Source organism: Microtus ochrogaster, linkage group LG3, assembly GCF_000317375.1.
Source record: "Microtus ochrogaster isolate Prairie Vole_2 linkage group LG3, MicOch1.0, whole genome shotgun sequence".
NCBI classification, from domain to species: Eukaryota; Metazoa; Chordata; class Mammalia; order Rodentia; family Cricetidae; genus Microtus; species Microtus ochrogaster.
In genome coordinates this window covers 19750952-19772715 of record NC_022029.1, presented here as the reverse complement: position 1 = coordinate 19772715, position 21764 = coordinate 19750952, and the positions used below count along the sequence as shown (strand labels likewise).

General features: G+C 40.4%; 1 protein-coding gene across 1 annotated transcript in view; it reads right to left on the bottom strand.

The window, feature by feature from the left end:
* Il12rb2 (interleukin 12 receptor subunit beta 2) overlaps positions 1-21764 on the bottom strand; it is a 66706-nt gene that overhangs the window by 10161 nt on the left and 34781 nt on the right. The window contains exons 9-14 of the mRNA XM_005360618.2: positions 13881-14081; positions 9440-9538; positions 9195-9353; positions 4523-4660; positions 3999-4089; positions 698-797 (exon numbers count right to left, since the gene is read on the bottom strand). Of these exons, the coding sequence (XP_005360675.1) occupies positions 698-797; positions 3999-4089; positions 4523-4660; positions 9195-9353; positions 9440-9538; positions 13881-14081 (788 nt within the window). The remainder of the gene's footprint in view (positions 1-697; positions 798-3998; positions 4090-4522; positions 4661-9194; positions 9354-9439; positions 9539-13880; positions 14082-21764) is intronic.

Sequence of the window (21764 nt, the reverse complement as noted above, 5' to 3'; positions counted from 1 at the left end):
ACCAATTGCAAAGATGCTGAACTGCAGTGACTTAAATTAAAGCAGAGGTGATTAGGAGCAGTTCCTCTAAGCAGAGGCTGGGTCACTGGCTTCTGACTTAAGGAAGTAAATCAAGAGAATCTTGAAAAAAGGCTCACAACAACAGGAAAGATTGGCACGTGGTTTCCTTTCCTTCTTGCCCTTTAGATGCCACAACTTTCAGTTCTCCAGAGATACCCCATCTTCCTCCTCTAAGCAGTGATAAAGCCCCTTTTCTATCCGCAGTGCTCTTTCATTTGTATGCTGAGCTATTTCTTCCATAATACCTTTTCTTTATGCAATGTCTTCCCACAAAAATTAAAACTCCTGTGTTTTGTGCTCCCACAGGATTGGGAAAGTTAAATTCATTTGCCTGTGTTTGGAACAGTCAGTTTACAGGCTGCTGTTCCAAATGGCAAATGATCAAACTTGCTTTTTTCTTTTGAAATAAGTTTAATTAAGGAGGGTCATGAAAGCTCATGGAGGCATAAAGCCTGGTAGGTCTTAAGCTCAAGGGCTTCAGAAGTTCTCATGCATGGACTGTTTTTGAGTCCAGAAGAAAACAGTGATGACTCATTATCATCTCAGCTCACCCGCAGAATTTTATTCCTGGGAGGATTTCCTTAGATGTAGTCATCACTAGCACTATACTAGCTACCAATGTGACTTTGTACCTTACCTCCACAATGGGGTACTTTTTTACCCAAGTGCTGTTTGCTGGGTCTGGAATGGTTCTGCAATACCATTGAGGTCTGAGAGTAGAGAGGAAAGCAAATGCCCTATAAATAAGAAAACAGTGATAGTTGGTTAAAATGTGTCCAAAGGCACAAGCTCTCCTTGCAGTTATTTAGGGGAGAGGATTCTTTTGTATGGAAAGAGTAAAAGACAAACCCTTAAACATTGTTGAAGGCTGGATGACAGTAAGTTAGAGTTGCCACTTAGAGTTGCTAAATAAACTAAAAAATGTTGCTCCACTTAGTTTTTAGTAATCTCTTACTATTTAGCCATGCATTCATTTATCAAGTAACATTAAATATGTTATCAGTACAGTAACATGCTGGGAATAGAAGAGCAAAGCTTGAGGATCTTACTAATGAGCTAATTAAAGTAGAGTTTGTAATACAATATTTGTATTGAATGAATATTTTTTGTAATGAATATTTAAAATAGTATACAGAATAGTGTAATATCTTGAATATAATCATGTTTGAAATGCCAAGGAAAGGTCATTCTAGAGAAATACCTGTTAACACTGATTACAGTTTGATCAGAAGAAATAAAGAGGTCTTGTGATGAGAAAAAATTCAAGAAGCTTATAAATGCACTTGACAAACTATTGGACACTAAAGAATCAAAACCAGCCTGTCAGTGGTGAGACACACCTTTAGTCTCAAGGGAGGCAGAGGCTGGAGGATCTCTGAGGCCAACCTGGTCAACAGAGAAAGTTCCAGGATAGCTATGGTGGTTACACAGAGAAACCCTGTCTCAAAAAGACCCCCCCCCCATCTCAACCAATTTAAAGTATAGTTCAAAGACTGATAAACTTTGATGAAGAAAGACCAGCTATGATTTAACTGTTAGTGGTTCTCAACCTTAATGCTGCAGCCCTTACATACAGTTCCTCATGTTGTGACTTCAATCACAAAATTATTTTCATTGTTACATCATAACTAATTTTGCTATTGTTGTGAATCGTAATTGTAAATATCTAATATGCAGCTTCTGTGAAAGGGTTGCTTGACCCCAAACGGGGTCACAACCTACAGGTTGAGAACCACTGTGTTAGATAGTGAGATATGCTATTTGGCAATGGTGTGTCATAGTTTGGATGTGATTCTCTTTGACTTCTAGGATAAACTTTATCAAAGTATTTTTAAAAATAGTCGGTTTTGTCTTTATGTATATGAATGTTTTGCCTGGTGCCCAGAAGAGGGCATTGGGTCCGCTGGAACTAGAGTAACAGGCAGTTCTGAGCAACCATGTGGGTGCTAGGAAATGTACCATTTGCCCACTAGAAGAGCAGCTGGTTCTTTTTAACTGCAGAACCATGCATCCAGCCTTTTACAAAGTCTTTAAGGAGCTTTGCTTTGGTGATATCTTTAGGTAGACCTGCCAGACAAAGTGCACCAGCTAGGAGAATGCCAAGTTAGTTGTATTTGGAATCTATTACTTGGCATTGGTGATCTTTTGGTAGATCTGCCAAAGTTCACTGGTTGGCAAAATGCCAAGTTGGTTGTATTTGGCATCTATTACTTGGCAAACTGGAGAAAGCTTCACATTGAAGAATGAACTGATTTTCCTTTGCAAAATTATGTTTTTTAAAATTAATTTTAAAAGATTTAAATATTTTATATTAGTATGAGTTCACATGTGCTATCGTGCATGTCAAATCAAAGACCAACTTGGGAGTGGGTTCTAGGGATCAATGAATCTGTCATCAGACTTGGTGACAAGTTCCTTTACCCAATTTTTATATAATAGATAGTTTTATAGAATAGATAGGTAAAATAAAGTCACCTATGGTTTGTTTCGAGATATAACCACCATTTATGCTGTGTCGTGTATCTTTGGGGCAGAGTGTTCATCACCACTCGTTATTCTATTTCCTCCTTTTCCTCAGTTCAGGATCTTGGTTTGTCGGGATGACAGTGAATGCAGCTAAAAGACCATAAAGTTAGCCACTCTTGCCTCACTGAGTTTTGTCTATTGAGATATAGCTGCAAGTATCATGTGCAGCCTTCAAGCTCTTTAAAAGGGAAGACTGACCCCTTCCCCCCCCCCCCCATTGTAGAATATAATAGCTATAGTTCCCACAGCCGTGAGATCACAGGGTCACACAGATGATATAGGATGATATAGTACAATATATAATCTAAATTAGGATAGTGCAATAGGAAATTTGTTCCTGTCACCTTTGGAGCTACCAAAGGAGCCCTTTACCCAGGTAAGAACCTGCTACACGCTTGTATAGATTCAGGCCAGTAGAGTACACACAACATATTGAGAGCTTGTTAGGAGGTTCTAATGGGAACATAACTACTCATACCCTTGATAGAAGAACAGTCCTCCACCTGGGAAAGGAATTCTTGGGGTGTACCTGTGGGAAGCACTACGTAGAGTGACGAGGTAGGAAGGAGACCTTTCTAGTTAGCCAGGTGAGCTGAGTCACACTAGTGCAGTGTCAGACTGCCTGCTCCTCCTCAACTGTGTGTGGAATATGTTTCTGTGTATGCATTATTTCAAAATGTAAAAATACTGTTTGCAAAATTTAAAAACTAATATAACATTACATCGAACTTCAATATCTTTAGTGGATAAACAGTAAGTTATTTGCATGTGGTTTAGTCTCACTGAGTATAGCATGTAGGCTATTTGAAATATTTTCCTTATGACCAGTATTTCAGTAAGCATATTTTCATTAACTATATACATACATATATGATATATTTTGAATATATTTGGAATTTTAAAGTTAGAGGTAAACTTTTAAAAATTTAACATACATTTGGCCAAAAAAGTTGAATAAAAATTTATTCTACTACCACTGATGTATCTACCTGACCCACAGCAGCAATGACCTATATTTTTAAAATAGATTTATAGGACTGGAGAGATGGCTCAGTGGGTACTAGTATGTGTTGTGCAGGCATGTGGATCTCGTTCACTTCCTTAGAACTCATAAAAACCAATTAAAATCAGTCATGTGTACCTACAAGCCCAGTGTTGGGGAGAGGAAACAGGAGAATCCTGGGAGTTAGCTGGCCCACCAGCCTAGCTTAAATGTCAACTTTAAGAGTCAAGGAAAGACCCTGAAAGGGAATAAGGCTGGCAACATAAAGGAACATATCCAACATCCTTGCATGCCCTCCACATATCTATGCATGTTTTTCCGTATGTGCATATACGTATGTATACCACACACACACACACACATACTCAACACACGTATTAAATTGGGGGGGCGGGTATAACCAACTCACTTTTGCCGGAAGGGACGAACTGAGAAAATGCCCACCATGATGATAGCAATGCAAATGCTTGACGCCACAAATGCTTTCCAGTTGGCTTTGCCTGGAAGGTAAGCAAATTTTGTTATGGTGTTATCTTCAGTAAATACTTCAGAATCGTCTGGACCTTAACCCGCAGTGCATGGGTACTTGGGTTTAGGAACAAAGCCAATTCAATTTTAACTATTCTGTTAGAAGGATACTATGGGGATCCAATTATATTTTCAAAGAGGCACTCGAGCCCTACAAGGGCTTCCCTAGCTCACAAGTGTGGAGAATATACAATGGTGTATATACGTCTCACAGAGCTTCCTGGATGAGGGATAGTATTTCTACTGCATTTTGAAGATGAGTTGGCACTGTCTTCATGCAGGCGGTGTGGTGGGAGGGCAGCATATAGCTCAACAGCAAGTGTGAAGTGCTTACAAGGAAGTCAGTCAAGGGGGAAAGGGCCTTTGCCAGAGTCCACAGTGGACTGGCTGTCTGTAGCTTCTTACCCTGTGGACAAAATTCCCTTTGGTTTCCTTGGGGACTTTCCCCAGCAGCAGTCAGAGCTGTCATCCATAGGACATATGTCACTCCGGGCTGCAGGCTGCTTACTGGAGATGAGTTTTGGGAGTGTCTGTATGGAATTTCTGAAAGGAAAACACAGCTGTGTAAGGGAAATAAGCAATGTGGGTACTCACCTATTTTTGTTGCATTGTTTGGTTTGAGAGAAGCATATTGCTGTTTTAACAGCATCACAATTCATCAACACTGAGTACTCAATAGGCGTGGTCATTTGTGAAGCCTTGTTACTATAGCAAACAGTTTTTTTTCATGATAAAAATATTCTGAAAGAATTGTTAATTTTGCTTCAGAAATTATTTAGTTGAAGCAATTCTTTTGTTTTCTACATCTGTATTTTCATATATGTTTTTATAATTACTGAGATTAGTGTAAAACTATTTTTAAGATAATAGATTTTTTTTCTTTTTTTGAGACAGGGTTTCACTGGATAGGTCTGTCTGTCTGTCCTGGAACTCACTCTGCAGACCATGATGGACTTGAACTCCTAGAGATCTACCTGCCTCTGCCTCTTGAATACTAGGATTAAAGATGTGTCACCACCTACCCTAAGATAATATATTTTTTAAAAAATCTATAGCAATTAATGGAACATTTACTTGAAGCTCTTTTACATTTTTTTTTATTTAAGAATTATTTAATCTTATGTGTATGGGTGTTTGCCTTCATGTATGACTGTGTACCAAGTGTGTGCGTGGTGCCCTCAGCGTGCAGAAGAGGGCACCAGCAATGAAACTTGAGGTGCATACAATGGTAGGCTGCCATGAGGGTGCTGAGAATTGAACCTGTATCCTCTGCAAGAGCCGCCCATGCTCTTAACTGCTGAGCCATCTTTCCAGCCTCTACTTGAAGATTTTAGACTGCTTTTGCTCTTCTTTTTGTTAGGCTCTGGTCTTGAACTCACAGTGCCTAGCTTCAGTTTGACATAAAACTATTAAAAACTAGAGACTTCCTTGGTTCCCAGGTGGCACTTCTTATGCTCTAACCCTCCTATAGCTTCTCTGCAAGTGAAGCTTGTGTGTGGATTGATGTACGGATGCTGCCTTTCTCCTGCAGGAAACACAGGTAGTTGTAGCCTGTAGTAAATGCAGTGTTCTGGAGTGGGTTTTAAGGTGCCCTCTCAACAACTGGGGAGGGATGCTGAGTGTGGTAGTGCCAGCCTTCTTTTCAGCATGTGGGAATCAGAGGAAGGCTGGAAAATCAAGGTCAGAGGGGCTAGTCTGTAGCTTTGCTAAAAGTGTTTGCTTCCTATGCACAATCTCCTGGGTTTCATCCTCAGCATCTGCAAAGCCAGAAATTGAACAGCTTAGCTGCTGGCTCACTCAGACAGCCTGTGTCTATGCTGAGGACAATAGTGGAAACTGTGTCTAACTTCATAAATAGGCCCATGGACAGTTACAGATGCCTGTCGGCTGCTCTGAATACACAGCACCGCTTCAGAGAATTCACCATGTGACAGGAAGAACAGACTCTGCCCACTAGTCTGTTCCTACTTATTATGGGTAGGTAGTAAGAAGGAGCCCTGGAATGTTCCTTCTGCCCCACTGAAAAGGGCTAAGGCCTGAGCAGATCATTTCATAGGCACTATCAGAACAACCGCTGTATTTTACAACCTGTTGAGAAAAATACCTTGTGGAAAATTCCGAGGTCTGCTATAGCCTGGTGAAATAGCTTACACAGACTTAAGCAATATGATTAAGTGGATGTGTGTGGGGATTCCTATTCCTAAAGGAGGGGATTTAATTTTTTTTTAAGGAAGAGCTTCTGTTGGTTTTGCACCAGGGAGTCAGCTGTCCAACTGTGTGATATGTCCTGGGCTGGGGAAGTGAGATGAGACACTGGAGCAGAAAGGAGGGGATGTCTATGGTGTGATGGGCTGGTAATGTTCATTTGCACATACATATTTGAAGAACAAAAATAGCAGCTGATGTGGGGAGGTGCGAGTCGTGGAGTCAGCAGTTTTGTTGGCAAAATAGGCTGAATTGTGTAATGGGAGAAGTCAAGCAAGAAAGACTGGTCCTGCTGCCTCTGGGGTGATTCCCAAGAGAGATAAAGGGATCCCTTCAAGGCTCAGTGGGTTTCAGTGGGTGGAAATTTAAACGGGTGGTTCAGTGACAAATTCAGATGAATTTAGAAGGGTGTGATCGCTGCTGACCGTCTGAAAGACTGTGGCAATGAAATCAAGAAGACCAGGCTGAACAGATGCACTGATACTGGGAATGAATTCAACCACTTGTTATTCAATGAATACTGTGCTTAGTAAGTGCACCTACTATCTCTCTGGCTGTGTTCTAGAAGAGAGAAATGGTGATCGAATTGCCATAGCTTGTGTCCTTCAATGCTTAGACAGTTTTGGACAAACAGCCAGGCAGTGTCATGTGTCTTGCAGAAGGGAGGTGTGCTTACCTAGCGCATATGGCCATGCCAGCAGATATTCAGACAACAGGCTGTGCACCGAGATGCTGGGGCACTTGTAATTCTTCTCTCACCTCACTTGTCCTTGTAGAGTTAGTGACAAAGAACTGATACTTCCACATATGTTTGTACTACTCTGTGGGCCTGGGTACCTAAACCAAGCAGATAGGGTTGGGCCCCTTTCTCCTGGCACTGGCAACATTCCTCCTGCTATCAGGTCCCTTTTCTTTCCAGATGTCTTGTTTCTTCTTGATCTTTCCCATCTAGAATGGATCTTGAATTTAGTGCTTTCTGGTTGCACTGCATTACTGTAGTGGTTATTTAGACTTTTCTAGCTCTCGGCACACTGAAGGCTCTGAGGATAAGGAATGGGGCTTACTCACCAATATGTGCTTACTGGATTAAGTGGGAATATAATCTAGACTAGTAAAAATCAGACTGTGAATCTTGCCTTTTAGCTTATTTAAAAATAGCGCTGTGTAGGCTCTAGAAGCAACAAATCTATGACAAAATATAGTAGGTTATTTTCAACATCTACCTCAACAGCTACAAGGACCAACTAACCATATTGATCTTTGTGGCTGTAAATAGGCATTGCTTTAAATGTTGCTAAAAGGAAAATAATTTTGGGGGCAAATATAACAGGAAGGATCCCAAAGGCCAGTTGATTCGCCAGTTTTTAGAAGGCCTCTTAGAACTGTCTTATCCTGACGGGCCTGGTGACAGATTAGCTAGCAAATGATGGAAAGTCGACAGAGCTGTTAATTAAGAAGGAGTCAACTCACAGACACAGAGATGGAAAGATCATTGAAAGTGCAGGTCCAAATAGAAAAAGACCCAAGCATGTTTTTGTGTGTGCATTAATTTCTTCCCTGGAGGAATATATATACAGAGCAGCCCAAGATATTTTATTTTCTCAAAACTAATTATAAAAATTAACAGTGAGGGGCTGGAGAGATGGCTCAGCGGTTAAGAGCATTGCCTGCTCTTCCAAAGGTCCTGAGTTCAATTCCCGGCAACCACATGGTGGCTCACAACCATCTGTAATGGGGTCTGGTGCCCTCTTCTGGCCTTTAGGAATACACGCAGACAGAATATTGTATACATAATAAATAAATAAATAAATAAATAAATAAATAAATATTTAAAAAAAATTAACAGTGAGAGGCATAACTGAGGGAAACATCAAGAGAGAAGACAGCTTTTCTCAAGGTTCCTAGGCAAAAAGCTCTCTTGCATCAATGCTCTGGAGCCTGCCACTCAAGCAGTCTTGCATTCTTGAGCCCGTAACTTGAGCCAAGGAAGGGATGAAAATGCCCCTTCTTCCTACAAATGCTCCTGAAACAGAGAAGGCCAAGATACAACAACAAATAAAAACAAAACGGCTCTGATTAGATCAAAGAACTGATGATCAGATCTTACAAGTGATTAGTTCCATGAAGCAATGATTCATGAAAAACATTTGAGATAATGTTCCAGTCAGAATTGATTGTAATCATTTTGCCTTTTTAGCCAAAAAACAATTATAGTTCATAAAGAATTATCTAAACTGTGCTGTATTTTATCCATTCCAAGGAGAAAATAATATGATGGTATTTGCAAACATGAAGAGTTAAACAATATCTAAATCTTTTGGAGTTCAAGGGTTCATATAATTAACAGTGAAGTGCCTTTACTGTTTGTTTCATTAAATTGCCAGCTCTGCTTTTAGAATCAATACCATTTAAATCCTAGCTGTCTTGAGTGTCATATCCTCTTATTTGTTTAAGAACTCCTGCTAAACCGTAAGTTTTGGGTTGCAAAGCTGACTTTATGTGTTTGTCCACCAGTTTAACAAAACCCACAAGTGTTATTATTTGTAATTTGTTTTGACAAATTACATCTCACTGTCTACTATGTAGCCCAGGCCTGCTTCTTGCTTTAGCCTTCCTAGTTTGGTCTTTGTGAGCAGGCACTATGAGAGCCTGGCCCATTCACTTCATTTCTGTATCTTTAACAGTTTCCTTAGCGTGGAACACATATTCAATAATTTTGCATGCGTGCATATGGGTATCTATTCTTCATAATTCAACTCATTTCACAAGTGCTGATTTAGTACTAGCACTTGTGTGTAGTGAAGACATGCTCAGTCTGTGCTTTCCCAGCGTCTAAACAGGAGGCCCCTCACCACTTGGTTTTCACACATACCACAGAGCTCAGGCTGTGCAGCAGAGTCTCGTTCCTTCCAGTATATTCTGTAATAGAGGATGCAGCCCATTTGCTCCTGGGCTGGGATGCTGGACCAGGAAATAAAAAGGCTCTTTCTTTTCTCTGTGATGGCAATGATATGAGGGCCAGTCAAAGGTGCTGAGGAGAAGGACACAAGAGGTTTCTGTCACCCTCCAAATCCAAGCCACTAAACCAGAAGCTTGAGGAAAGATCCTAAGGTTCACCTTTGTGCCTGGAGTCACCCAGGGTGGAGCTGCAACCTCCTTGGTCCTCTGACAGTGCATGCACCTGAATTTCATAACAGACGTAGGGATTGATGTTCTCTGCACAGGAAAGGGAGTCGTGTTAATAACCACATCCAAATCATTTTTAGCTTTTCTTAGTTTGAAGAAAGAGCAGTCTGGACTGAAAATAAAGGGATGGACTAGATTACAGTTTCCCAGCATCTTATTTTTCATTATTAGGTACCATTTCCAAGAAATGTAGGGATTTTATTTATTTTTGATAATTTCTATCTATGTAGCCCATACTGGTTTCAAATTCATAGCAATACTTCTGCCTCAACCTTCTTAGGCCAAGAGTTCAGACATACATTACTATGCCTAGTTTCTTCATTTAAGAGAACAGAGTAATTGTTCTTAAAAAGGAGATAAAGACCTTTAAGAAGCTCTGATGAAGATTTAAACATATCCATATAGATACAAGCATGTAGAATATTGGATTCTACAAATGAGTCCCTTGTTTATATGAAGCCGCTGGAGTTTTGCAGATATAGCACCTTAGCGGCTCTCCTATGGCATACTGGTGTCCCATACTCTTATAATTGACTAGGACTTCATGTCTTTTTGGGCTGCAGAGGAATTTTACCTCACACAGTTATTGCCTAAATTGTGTGTGTGTGTTACATGAAAGTCCATTAAATTATCCCACAACCACTGTTGGAAGAGAGCCTGATAAGATCAGATTTACATGAGAGTGGGCACCAACTTGAGCTCATAAACCAGAGAAAAGTAGAGAAGACATTTGCCACCTTAGTCTGCAGAGTGCCATGGGATCCTGGCTGAAGGGCAATGGAGGAAAAGAAATCATACGTCCTTTGGAAGGGTCTGGTAAGTGGCTCTTATTTCCAGTGTTTGGTTAACTTTCCTGTCCCATGACTTGGGAAGAGCCAGCCAACCCACTGTGCTGTGGAGATCTGGGAGTTCCTGATGAGCCTTGCAAAGCAAAATGTGAGCGAGGGTACTGCTCACAGTCGAAAGCTTGGGTTTTCCTCCTGTGAACTGCTTGCCCTCAGTCAAGGAAGAAAGATACATGGCTGTGTGTCTTCATTGACATTTTCCCTTTCAAGAAGAGCAAAGCCTTCCTAGCAAACATTTTTCCTGATTCTGACCTTAAGGAGATACATTTTTTTTGATTATTTTGTATGAGCACCACCCCTCAGGGGTATCTGCTCCCCACCTTAAGAACCTTCAGTGGAAGAAGTCCATACTTGGAAGACTCTCATTTCCTTTGCAATGGGACCCAATTTCCAAGCTCATTTTATGTCTCTATGCTGACCTTATATTCACAACATCCTTGGGCAAAGGCCTTGTCTCTGTTTATAAGCTATTTCACAGACTTTTTTTTTCCCCTGCAGATATTTAGTTTTACCTCTGGTGTTGGAGAAAGTAGGCATTTCTTCCACAAATAATGTAACTGAGAATCATTTTGTACACACCAAGACAAGCATGTGGGAGAGGGACACAGCTACTCTAGGTCTCACAGAGGAACTTCCAGACACTGAGATATGGTGGGCAAACAGAATGAGCTGATAGTCTCTAGCTCTGCCATTCCACAGTCCAGGAATCAGGTTTATTTTGACTCATTCCAAACCCTCTGATGATGTCCATACAGCCAGAGTCAGAAAAAGCTTGTAAGAGGAATAACGTCTGAATTTGTGAATGTTTCAGTTTAGCAGAAAATAATAGCAAATCAAATATTTCCAAGTGGCAGAACAATCTTAATAGGTTATTTTGCAACTTTATTCTGTTGTTTTTATTCAAATGCATTATTCAGAAGTGATTCTGAATATTTCATTTTATATCCACTTTATGGTATTTATATAGAAATATATGATTTCCCAAAGAAAGGCAAGGTTCAAATTGCCCATGAGGGATGAATCTTGATATATATATATATATATATTTGTTTTGTTTTTTTCGAGACAAGGTTTTTCTGTAGCTTTGATGCCTGTCCTGGAACTAGCTCTTGTAGACTAGGCTGGCCTCGAACTCACAGAGATCCGCTTGCCTCTGCCTCCCGAGTGCACGCCTTTAATCCCAGCACTCGAGATGAATCTTGATATTACCTCCCAGTTTAGGCACTGTTTCCTGTCCATGGGTCATTTGATTTGATGGGTATGATAGGCCCTGAGGGAACTGGGACCACAGCAGAGCCTCCAGCTACCCGAGAGAAACTGGCACCACAGCAGAGCCTCCAGCTACCTGAGGGAAACTGGCACCACCGCAGAGCCTCCAGCTACCCGAGGGAAACTGGCACCACCGCAGAGCCTCCAGCTACCCGAGGGAAAATGGCACCGCTTCGGAGCCCCCAGCTTTCCAAGGGAAACTGGCATCACTGCAGAGCCTCTGGCTACTGGAGAGAAACTAGCATCACTGCAGAGCCTCCAACTATCCCAGAAGCAAGCGATAAAGTTGCTTTCAAATCTGATGCTACCTTCTGGAGCGTGATAATGAGTGCATCCTTCAATTCCACCACTCAGCAGGCAGAGGCAAGAGGATCTCTGTGAGTTCTAAGCCAGCCAGAACTAGAGTGAGACCCTGTTTCAAACAACAACCAGAATTAATGCCTTCTTTTCTTATCATTTCCTTTCAGGGTTTGAATCTTGCTTTCCCGAGCAACCAAGGAAATGTGCATATACTTTTGGATGTATAGATAATGAAACCGGCAAAAATAATCAAACCGCTTGGCTTATACCTTATAAATTTCTCTTCTATGAGATAAATGGTTTCCAAATGAAAAGTTCTAGATTCTCAGTGGCTTGCTCTTTTTTCTGTGGGTGCTCACTGTATGCAGCCTTGTATACCCGTAGAAGTCTGGGCAGGCAGGCCATATAAGAGGCACCCAGTCAAGGACCAGCTCATATGTTTTGTATAATACGATATTTTTCTTCAAGTAAACCTTATTAAGCAGGTTTTATATACATTCCTAGAGAGGAGTAATGATGTTCATGGTGGAACAACAATGTAGTTTAGTGTTTTGAGCTTGTAAATCTATTCAATTCTTATTTCTGACACATCTAGTAACAATTCCTTGGAAGCTAAATTATTTAGTACTTGAAATATGCTAAACTCTGTTCAGAGCATTTTCCATATATTAATACAGTCAGTTCTCATAGCCACTCAAATGAGGAAAAACGGGCATAGCAGAAATCTGCCTAAGATCTCCCAATTATTAGGGAAGGAGCCGGGACTCAGGCCTGGGTAGGCTGTCTATATAGCCAGACCATGAACCACAATACTGAACTTACATTTAAATTGACATTAGGTTCTCTCTAGTCCTTTTAATGTGCTTTCAGATACTTTTTCTCACTTTATTGCAACCCCTGACAGAAACATCACTTAGAAATAGAGGTCCAAATTTTCATATAACAGTTCAAATGACAAATAGCAGGATTGGGAATGAGGATCTCCTGGTTTTGCCATCTGTGTGATGGGTTTAAAACAATGCCTCAGAAGCAATTATGTATTTTATAATTTCAGAATTTTCTTATATCTTATCTTGCATAAAAATAATGACTCAGTGCACAAAATTGTTTTGAGTTAAATGACTTTACAAAGATAAATGTATCTTTGACAAGTTAGGTTTCTGCCATACTTATTTGGTTCAATTATTCTTTCATCTTATTGGGCATGGTGCTAGGGACATAATTCTCCCATAAACATAAGCCTTCTTCAGTCACTTGGTCCTCAAGTTAGTCCCGAGGGCTGTCTTTTTTTCTTTTTTTCAAGACAAGGTCTCACTATGTAACTCTTGTTGTTCTTGAGCTCACTATGTAGACCAGTCTGGCCCTGAACTCCAGAGATTCACCTGTCTCTGCCTCCCAAGTTCTGGAATTAAAGGCATGCACCACCCCATCTGGCTTACAGGGCATTCTTGATGGACTCTAGGTTCCCACTGTTTAGGATTCTAGTATAACATATAACCCTCTGTAATTGAAGACAAAATAGCTTTGTCTCCCCAAATGTCTTAGGGCTTCTACTACTGTAATATAACAACATGTTCAAAGGCAGCCTGGAGAGGAAAAGGCTTATTCCATCTCATGCTTGTAGTCTACTATCCAAGGAAGTCAAGGCAGGACTCATGGTGTGGTTCTAGAAGCAGTATCCGAGCCATGGAAAAGTGCTGCTCACTGGCTTGCTCCCTACAGCTTGCTCAGTCTGCTTTCTTATAGCACCAACCACCTGCCCAGAGGTGCCACATCAATTATTAAGACAAGACCCCACAGTTTTGCCTGCAGGCCAGTCTTAGGGAGGCATTTTCTCAATTATGATTCCCTCTTTATCTATTCTCAGACAGCTCTAACTTGTTAACACGTTGACATAAAACTAGACAAACAAATGGGAACTTAGTGGCTCTCTAGAAGAAATGTGAGCAGTGAGGTACCTGAAATCAGAGCAGTCGTGTTGTAGGGAGGGTTCCGCAGCCAGTGTGGGGGAAAGCTCACATTCCTTCCTGGTTCTAGAGCCCTCCATTCCACTATGTACTCTCGAACAGCAGAGACAGCTTTCCCCGGAGGCTGCCAGGTCACCACAATGTTGTCCATGTTCTCTGACTTAGCAGATACCCAGGAAGGAGCCAGCAACCCTTTGGAGGTGAGGAGGAGGAAGGACAAAATCAGAACGGATAAAGATAAAAATGGGAACTGGAGAGACATCGCAGTCAGTCAAGTGTTTGAGGATGCTAATTCAATCACCATAACCCACTGGGGGAAAGCCAGGTGTGGCTGCTATGGTGCTGCACACTTGTGTACGCCCAGTCCTGTGGAAGTGGAGACAGGGAGATTCCTGAGATGTCCAGCCAGTCTAACTAGCCTACCTAGTAAGTGAGAGATTTTTTTTTTCAACAACAAACAAAAAGCAAGATAGATCGTGCTTAAGGAATAACACCTACCTAAGGTTATCCTGTGGCTACATGTGCACACATGCATCTGCTCATACATGAACACACGCACACACACACTAAAATAAGACACGGCAGCTTATCTCAGCTAAGTTTTAGAAATTATCAGTCTCTCTTTAGGGACTTCCAGGTCAAGGTTTAAGTTCATGTTTTTCAGTCCACGGAGGATTAGCCTCAGCAGCTTGTTCTATAATCCAGGGTAGCTTTCTTTGTGGATTTATTTCTATTTGTATTTACTTACTGAATTCCCTCAAAGTGCTCACTCTGTTAAATGTAATATACACCCTTATTTGTCTCCTTAGACACAAATGTATCACTGAGAAGTAGTGTGACCCTTTGCTTGTGTCGTATTCTCACAAAACACACCATGTTTTGTCAAACCTTTTCACTTAGTTTGTTTTTGGAATGGATTCATTCTCCTTCTTCATGTAAACCTAGCTCACTTCTTCCCACTTCTGCTAAGCCCTTTTCTCCTCTGCTCTCCAGTGACCAGAAGGAGTGTCCTGACACAAGGACACAGTGACACTACAGCATCTCTGTGCATGTGCAAGACCATCCAGGATGTACACGCACAGGACTGCTTGGCTAGGGAGTATCCCTCTGACTGATCTCCAAAACAGACGGATGAGACGGGGGTGTAGCCCTTGCCCAGCCTGAGCAAGAAACTGTACACACGCACAGAAGGTAAACAATGAAAGAGCACGTTGACACTTCACCAAGGGTAGCTAGCATGAGGGCTCTCACCTCACCTACACTTTCTATTTCCCTTTCTGCTTTTCAATTTGATACGTATAAAATCATACATGATTAGAGATTTGACTTTCATGAGTCCAAACTACTCAATGACTTTCCTTCTGTGGCTATTAGTAGACTTGGCTCATTTTTTCATGTGTTTCTGCCTTTTTCTGATCTGCAAGTAGCTTTGATGAATCTAATTACTATCCAGTTTTCTACTCTTAATGCAGTCAGTTAGTTCTCTGACAACTTTGTTATCTACAGTAGTACTGGTAAATTTACCACAGTTTTGATTCTGAGTCTTGTTTGTAAATTTCCACCACGCTGGGACTATGAACACATTCAACTACATTGTCTTCTATTGGCCTTTACTTTTGCTTTTTATGCTTAGGGTTTCAGTCCAAAGTATAAGCTAGAAAGGTTATTTTTTAAGAAAGGAAATGCTATTTATTTCTGTTTTCCAGGGATGGTGTGTCTGCATTGTAAACTGTGCAGACACATCCTACCTGCTAATCCTTAGATATTCACCTTTTCTTTCAATTCTGGGGGCAGTGACTTCCCCGGGGTTTTACTTCTCTCATGAGTTGAAGAAGAATTGACTAATGGGAAGAGTAAATATGATCAAAGTACATGGAAAACATATATGAAAATATCATAATGAAACTTAGGAATACACAGTAATAAAAATAATAGAAAACTTCTTCTTAAGTAGAAATGAAAGGTATTTTATGCTAGCATTCCAATTAATAGTGGAAATATTACTAGCTAGAAAAAAAGCCTTCATACCCTAAGAATGAAACATTTAATTGAAGAATAATAGAAAACTATAAAGCAAAAGGCTCTTAGTGACAACAAAAGAAGTTTCCTATGGGGGCTGGAGAGATGACTCAGTGGTTAAGAGCATTGCCTGCTCTTCCAAAGGTCCTGAGTTCAATTCCCAGCAACCGCATGGTGACTCACACCATCTGTAATAAGGTCTGGTGCCCTCTTCTGGCCTTCGGCATACACACAGATAGACTATTGTATACATAATAAATAATAAATAAATATATAAAAAAGAAGTTTCCTATGTACAGACATTTATTTTTATCTGCAGTGGGTTGGGAGGAGGGAAGAAGGAGGACATTGTTGCCTTTTTAGTTTCTCTCTTTTTTACTTGTTTTAGGACAGAGTAATCATTTCAAATGCTGTATATGCTTACCTGAAAGTTGGAACTATTGGCACTAATTTTTAAAATATATCTATATAATTTAAATAGCGAATAATTTATTTCTATTGTGTGTCTCTATTCACAAGTGATTAAACATTAATCCTCTACTGTCTTTATTTACTTTTATTAATAAAATAAAATTGATCATAAAGCAATTGATTCCATAAAATGGATTGGACAGCTTTCCTTATTTTCTATTTTCTACATGAATTGAATAAAATAAGGTTATGTATTTTTTCAAGGTTCAATTGTAAAGTAGTTTGTGCCTGGGCATTATTAAAAAAGCATAGAGGTTGGGGTAAGCTAGCTCTAGTTTTCAGAATGTTATTATGACTGCCTTTATTTTTGTGCGTGTTTTATTTTGTATGTGTGTGTGTGTACTTACATGCAAGTGTCAAAGCATATGTGTGGAGGTCAGGGGACACCCGGAGGAGTTGGTTCTCCCCTTTCACCATAATGGCCTCAGGGCTAGAACTCAAGTCCTCAGGCCTGGCAGTTTCCTTTCCTGCAACTCATCTCATCAGCCGGAGGATATTGTTTTAGAGTAAAATTTATTTATTCCATAAATATTGAGTGCTACAATTTGTGAGATCATTTATCTGAGGTTGTCTTTTTCATCTCTGCTTTATCTGAAATCTGTTAAGCCAATCAGCTTGCATCTTGCAGAGTCCTTCAGCCTCTGGGTCATTATTCTTACCAGCACCAGTCTGTGATCCCTTCTCTAGGATGTTCACCAGACTGCGTCTTCCCTTCTCTCAGTCACCTTTCAGACTCCTATCTTTATGTCAGGCATGGTGACACACACCTTTAATCCTGGCACTCGGAGGCAGAAGCAGGTGGAACTTTGTGAGTTCGAGAACAGCCTGGGCTACAGAGTGAAACCTTGTCTCAGAAAAACCACAAAATGAAATTACTTCCTTAGTGTCAATCAGAATATTCTAGCTCCATGTTTCCCGAGAACCTCTTTGTAGAGTTCTGATGCTTGTAAGGTACCACCTAAGAGAAAGGAGGGTACTTTCTTCTCTGTCTTGCTCTGTTGCTTGCTGGGTGTCTGTTCTTGGATTGCTTGTATTATTTTCATTAACGTTTTTTTTTTAATGCATCAGTATCAAATTAAGGAGAGAAAAATACTCCTCATTTAACCAAGAGTGAGAACAGGTTTTAATTTTCTATTTCATGTTCTCTGTCTCTGTCCTCTGTCTATGCCTGTGTGTCTGTCATACGAGCTGAATGTGTCTCTGTGTCTGTCTGTTGTATGTGTCTGTATGTACTATACGTGTCGTTGTATGTATGAAAGGTGTCTGACTGTGTCTGTATGTGTGTCTGCCTCTTCAGTCTGTATTTATTGAACAGCACAGAAAGCATCACACAGGAAGGAATGGGATACTTAACAGAAATCTTTAACAGAGTTGTACAAGGGGTTGCCTCTGGCTCCAACTGATCCCGACTGACCCAGATAACAAACATCATTGTTTATTAACCAATATCCATAAATGGTTGCTTTCAACCTTCATAGTAGATTTTAGGAGGTAGCTTTCAACTTCTGTCTGTATTTCTGCTTTCAGCAAATGATACATGTGCCTTCTCTGGGTCAGGGGCATGGAAGAGTACATAATTTACAATTACACTTATGGAGGGGCTTGAGTGCTAGACATTAATTACATGGGAAATCCAAAACAAGTAAGGTTGGTTTATTATATTGTTCTTGTAAAAGGCAGGCTTGAGTACACAGTAGGCTAGCAGCCTTACGTGACTTCACGGTGTCTTGTTAACTCTGGCTGTGAGGTTCAGTAAAAGTACCAGTCTCTTACTACGTAAGAGATATTTTCAGAATACTGTATCATTACACTGGATTTTACTTCACATTCCTGAGCCACAGTCTCTGACATCTGTGTGGGCCACTGTGCTCTCCAGATTTTTTTGTCAACTTGATACAAAGTTGTGTCATCTGGGAAGAAGCAATCTTTTTTTATTTTATTTTTAAAAAGATTTATTTATGTATTTTATATAGATGAGTGCTTTACTTTCATGTTCTGTTACCTGGATCTAGGCCATTGTTAAGAAAATGCTGTACTATTGAGATGCATGCCTGTCACTGGATTTTTATATGTATGTGTGTGCATTCTGTACATGTTCGTGTGTGTACATATAGGTGTGTGTGCATATGCCTGAGGATAGCCTTGGATGGTGTTCTTGAGGTCTCAAACACCTTTTGTTTTTGAGACAGATTCTCACTGGCCTGTTATCCACCAGGTAGGCTAGGCTGGGTGCCCAGCAAGCTCCAGGTATTCATGGATCATTGCCTCCCAGTATTGGGATTACAAACATACACTGTCATGCCAACCATGCCTGGCTTTTCAAATGTCAGTTCTGGGGATTGAACTCAGGTGCTCACGCTTGCATGGCAAGTTCTTTATTTACTATGATATCTCCCCATCAACAGTGGGTTTTTGATACTGGATTGCAATGTGTAGCTGAGAATGCTATGTAGCTCAGGCCATTCTCAAATGCAAAACCTTCATGTGTCAGCCTCCTGACAGCTGGGATGACAGGCTGGCACCAGCCACCATGGCTAATTTGATGTAGCTCATCTTAAAAACAGCATAATGACACTGTAGAATCCACTTTTAAAAAATGCTGTGTACAGGAGCCAGAGAGATGGCTTAGCATTGAAGAGCAATTGCTGCTCTTGCAGAGGATCCAGGTTCGGTTCTCAGCACTGCATGGCAGTTCACGACCATTTGTATGTAACTCTAGTGCCAGGGCTCTGATTCCCTAGGCACCAAGCACAGATGTGCTATGCATACACACGGATGTTTTACATAGGTAAAACACACACACAAACAAACAAAAACAAATCAATCTTTAAGAAGTCTATGTACAATACTTATCCACAGAGGAGAAACATGAAATATGAAAAACAACAGGGGGTGTAGGATGCTAAGCAGGTAAGATACTGGCTTGTTAAGCCTGAATTTGATCCCCAAGATCCACTTGGTGGAAGGAGAGAACCCACCCCCAAAAGTTGTCCTCTGACCACAGGCACACTGTGACATGAATACAAACACAGATACTAAATCAATAAATGGAAAAAATAAAATAAAGTATTTATTTATTTATTTATTTAGGTTTTTCAAGACAAGGTTTCTCTGTGATGCCCTGGCCATCCTGGATCTTGCTCTGTAGATCAGGTTGGTTCAGAGATCCATTCACCTCTGCCTCCCAAAAGGAAGGATTAAAGGTATGTCCCACAGTACCCAGCTTAAATAAGATTTTTTAAAGGAAAAAAAAAATGTACCAAAAGTGGGAGGGCATTGAAGAAAAATTTTTGGTAATCCAATGATACAGAAATGACCTCTGTTAATATGTCCATGGTTTCTACTAGACTTTTTGTTTGTTTGTTTTTTGTTTTTTGAAACAGGGTATTTCTATAGTTTTGGAGCCTGCCCTGGGACTAACTCTTATAGACCAGGCTGGTTTCAAACTCACAGATTCTCCTGCCTCTGCCTCCTGAGTGCTGGGATTAAAGGTGTGTGCCACCACTGTCCGGCTCTGCTTTTTGTTTTTAAGTATAAAAAGAAGCCTGCTCATATAAATGTAGACTTAAAGTGGAATTATCTGTGTGTGCGTGCGTGCGTGCGTGCGTGCGTGCGTGTGTGTGTGTGTGTGTGTTATCTCTGGGACCATGTATCCTTTTAAGAGACTACTTTGTTGCTTGTAATGTAAATCTTCCCATGGAACAGTAGTGACATGCCAGGGTGTGATTAAGACAGGCAAAGGTCAGACATATTTAAAAGTCTGTTCTCTAGCGTATGTTTAGGTCAGCTATATTATTATACCACTTCAAGGAAAAATTCTTTTAAAAAATCTATTATTTATGTATACATGTTGTGCATGTGCATGTACCATAGCACAGGTCTGAAGGTCAGAGGATTAACTTGAGGGAGTCAGTTCTTTCCTTCCACCCTGCGGGGTCTTGGGGATTGAACTCAGGATGTCAAACTCGGACAAGAGCCATCTCGTCAACCCTCAAGCAGTTTCAATGAACGTCTGCATTTACACTTCTAACATCCTATTATTTCTTGAGGATAAACTTCTCTCCCTTCCTCCTTTCCTCTTTGCCTCCCTCCCTCCCTCCTTGCCTTCCTTCTTTCTTATTTATTTTTGAGACAGTTTCATTCTGCATCCCAGGCTGGTCTGGAATATTGAATAGTGAAATTCTCTGGTTCATATTTAGCATTTTTATGTATTGACAAATTGTTTTCCAGAAAGTTGTACCAATTTACACCCCCTCCCCAACAGCACACAAACACAGTTTCACAAACATGAAGCACACTCATTCTTCTCCCTCTGTCAGTTTGACTTGATTTTTCACGGTTTTTTTTTTTTCAAAATTTACATCTCATTAATTGCTAACTAAGTTAAACATTTTTATATCTCTGTTTTTCCTATGATAATTGAAGGGTCATGGAGGTGCAATGGGGATCAACTTTAGGGTCTTGTGTATATTAAAAGTGATCTCTGAACTATACAGGCTGGGCTCTTGTACTTTCTTTTTTTGAGTTGTGTGTTTATATCCCTGATATTCTATGTATTTGAAAAAATACAAATTAATTAAAAATTAATTTAAAAGATTAATATAGACAAATATATAGACAATATCAACTCTATGCCAAAATGTGATATATATCACATACACATATATGGGATACACACATGTATATAATATATATGATGCACACACACATATATTTATTTATAAGCTATTATTTGCAATTTAAGCTTTACTTGCATTTTTTCTGTTTTTTGAGACAGGATCTTACTACAGAGTCTACATTGGCTTCTAACTTGCCAACATCTTGCCTAGGCCTCCTGCTTGGGTTACAGGTGTTCACTATCATACCTACCACATATGGTATTTTTAAGATAAAATTATTTCACAGTGTATGAACTTGGAAGGGTTTCCCTATAGTTAGAGATTCATCTTTCCCTTTACGTTTTTCCCTTGGGTGCTTTTCCTACCAAACAACTTTTCATCTTCTTCAGGAAGATAGCAAGGCTGCCAGAAATGTGGCTCTTGAGCCTTCTTTGCAGCTAGGTGTGGTCAGGTGAGTAGTGAGGGCCAGCAAGTAGCAGCAAGTGCAAAACTGCTGTGCACTGAGGTGAGCTCCTGCACACTGGGACCACTCTCTTCTGCCTCCTCTCTATTCTGCTGCCTACAAAGAAACAACTAGAGCTCTGGCAGCCTTTGGACCAATTCCATGTGAGGACAAACGTCAGACTTGGCAGAGGGAAAGAGAGAGGAGCCTGGAGACTGACTGATGTCACCACCCTGAGCTATCATGTGAGAGGGCAAATGAGCCTCAGTATTCAGGCCTTCAGTCAGACCGCCTCTGAGGAGCAATTCCTAACTCAAATGCTAA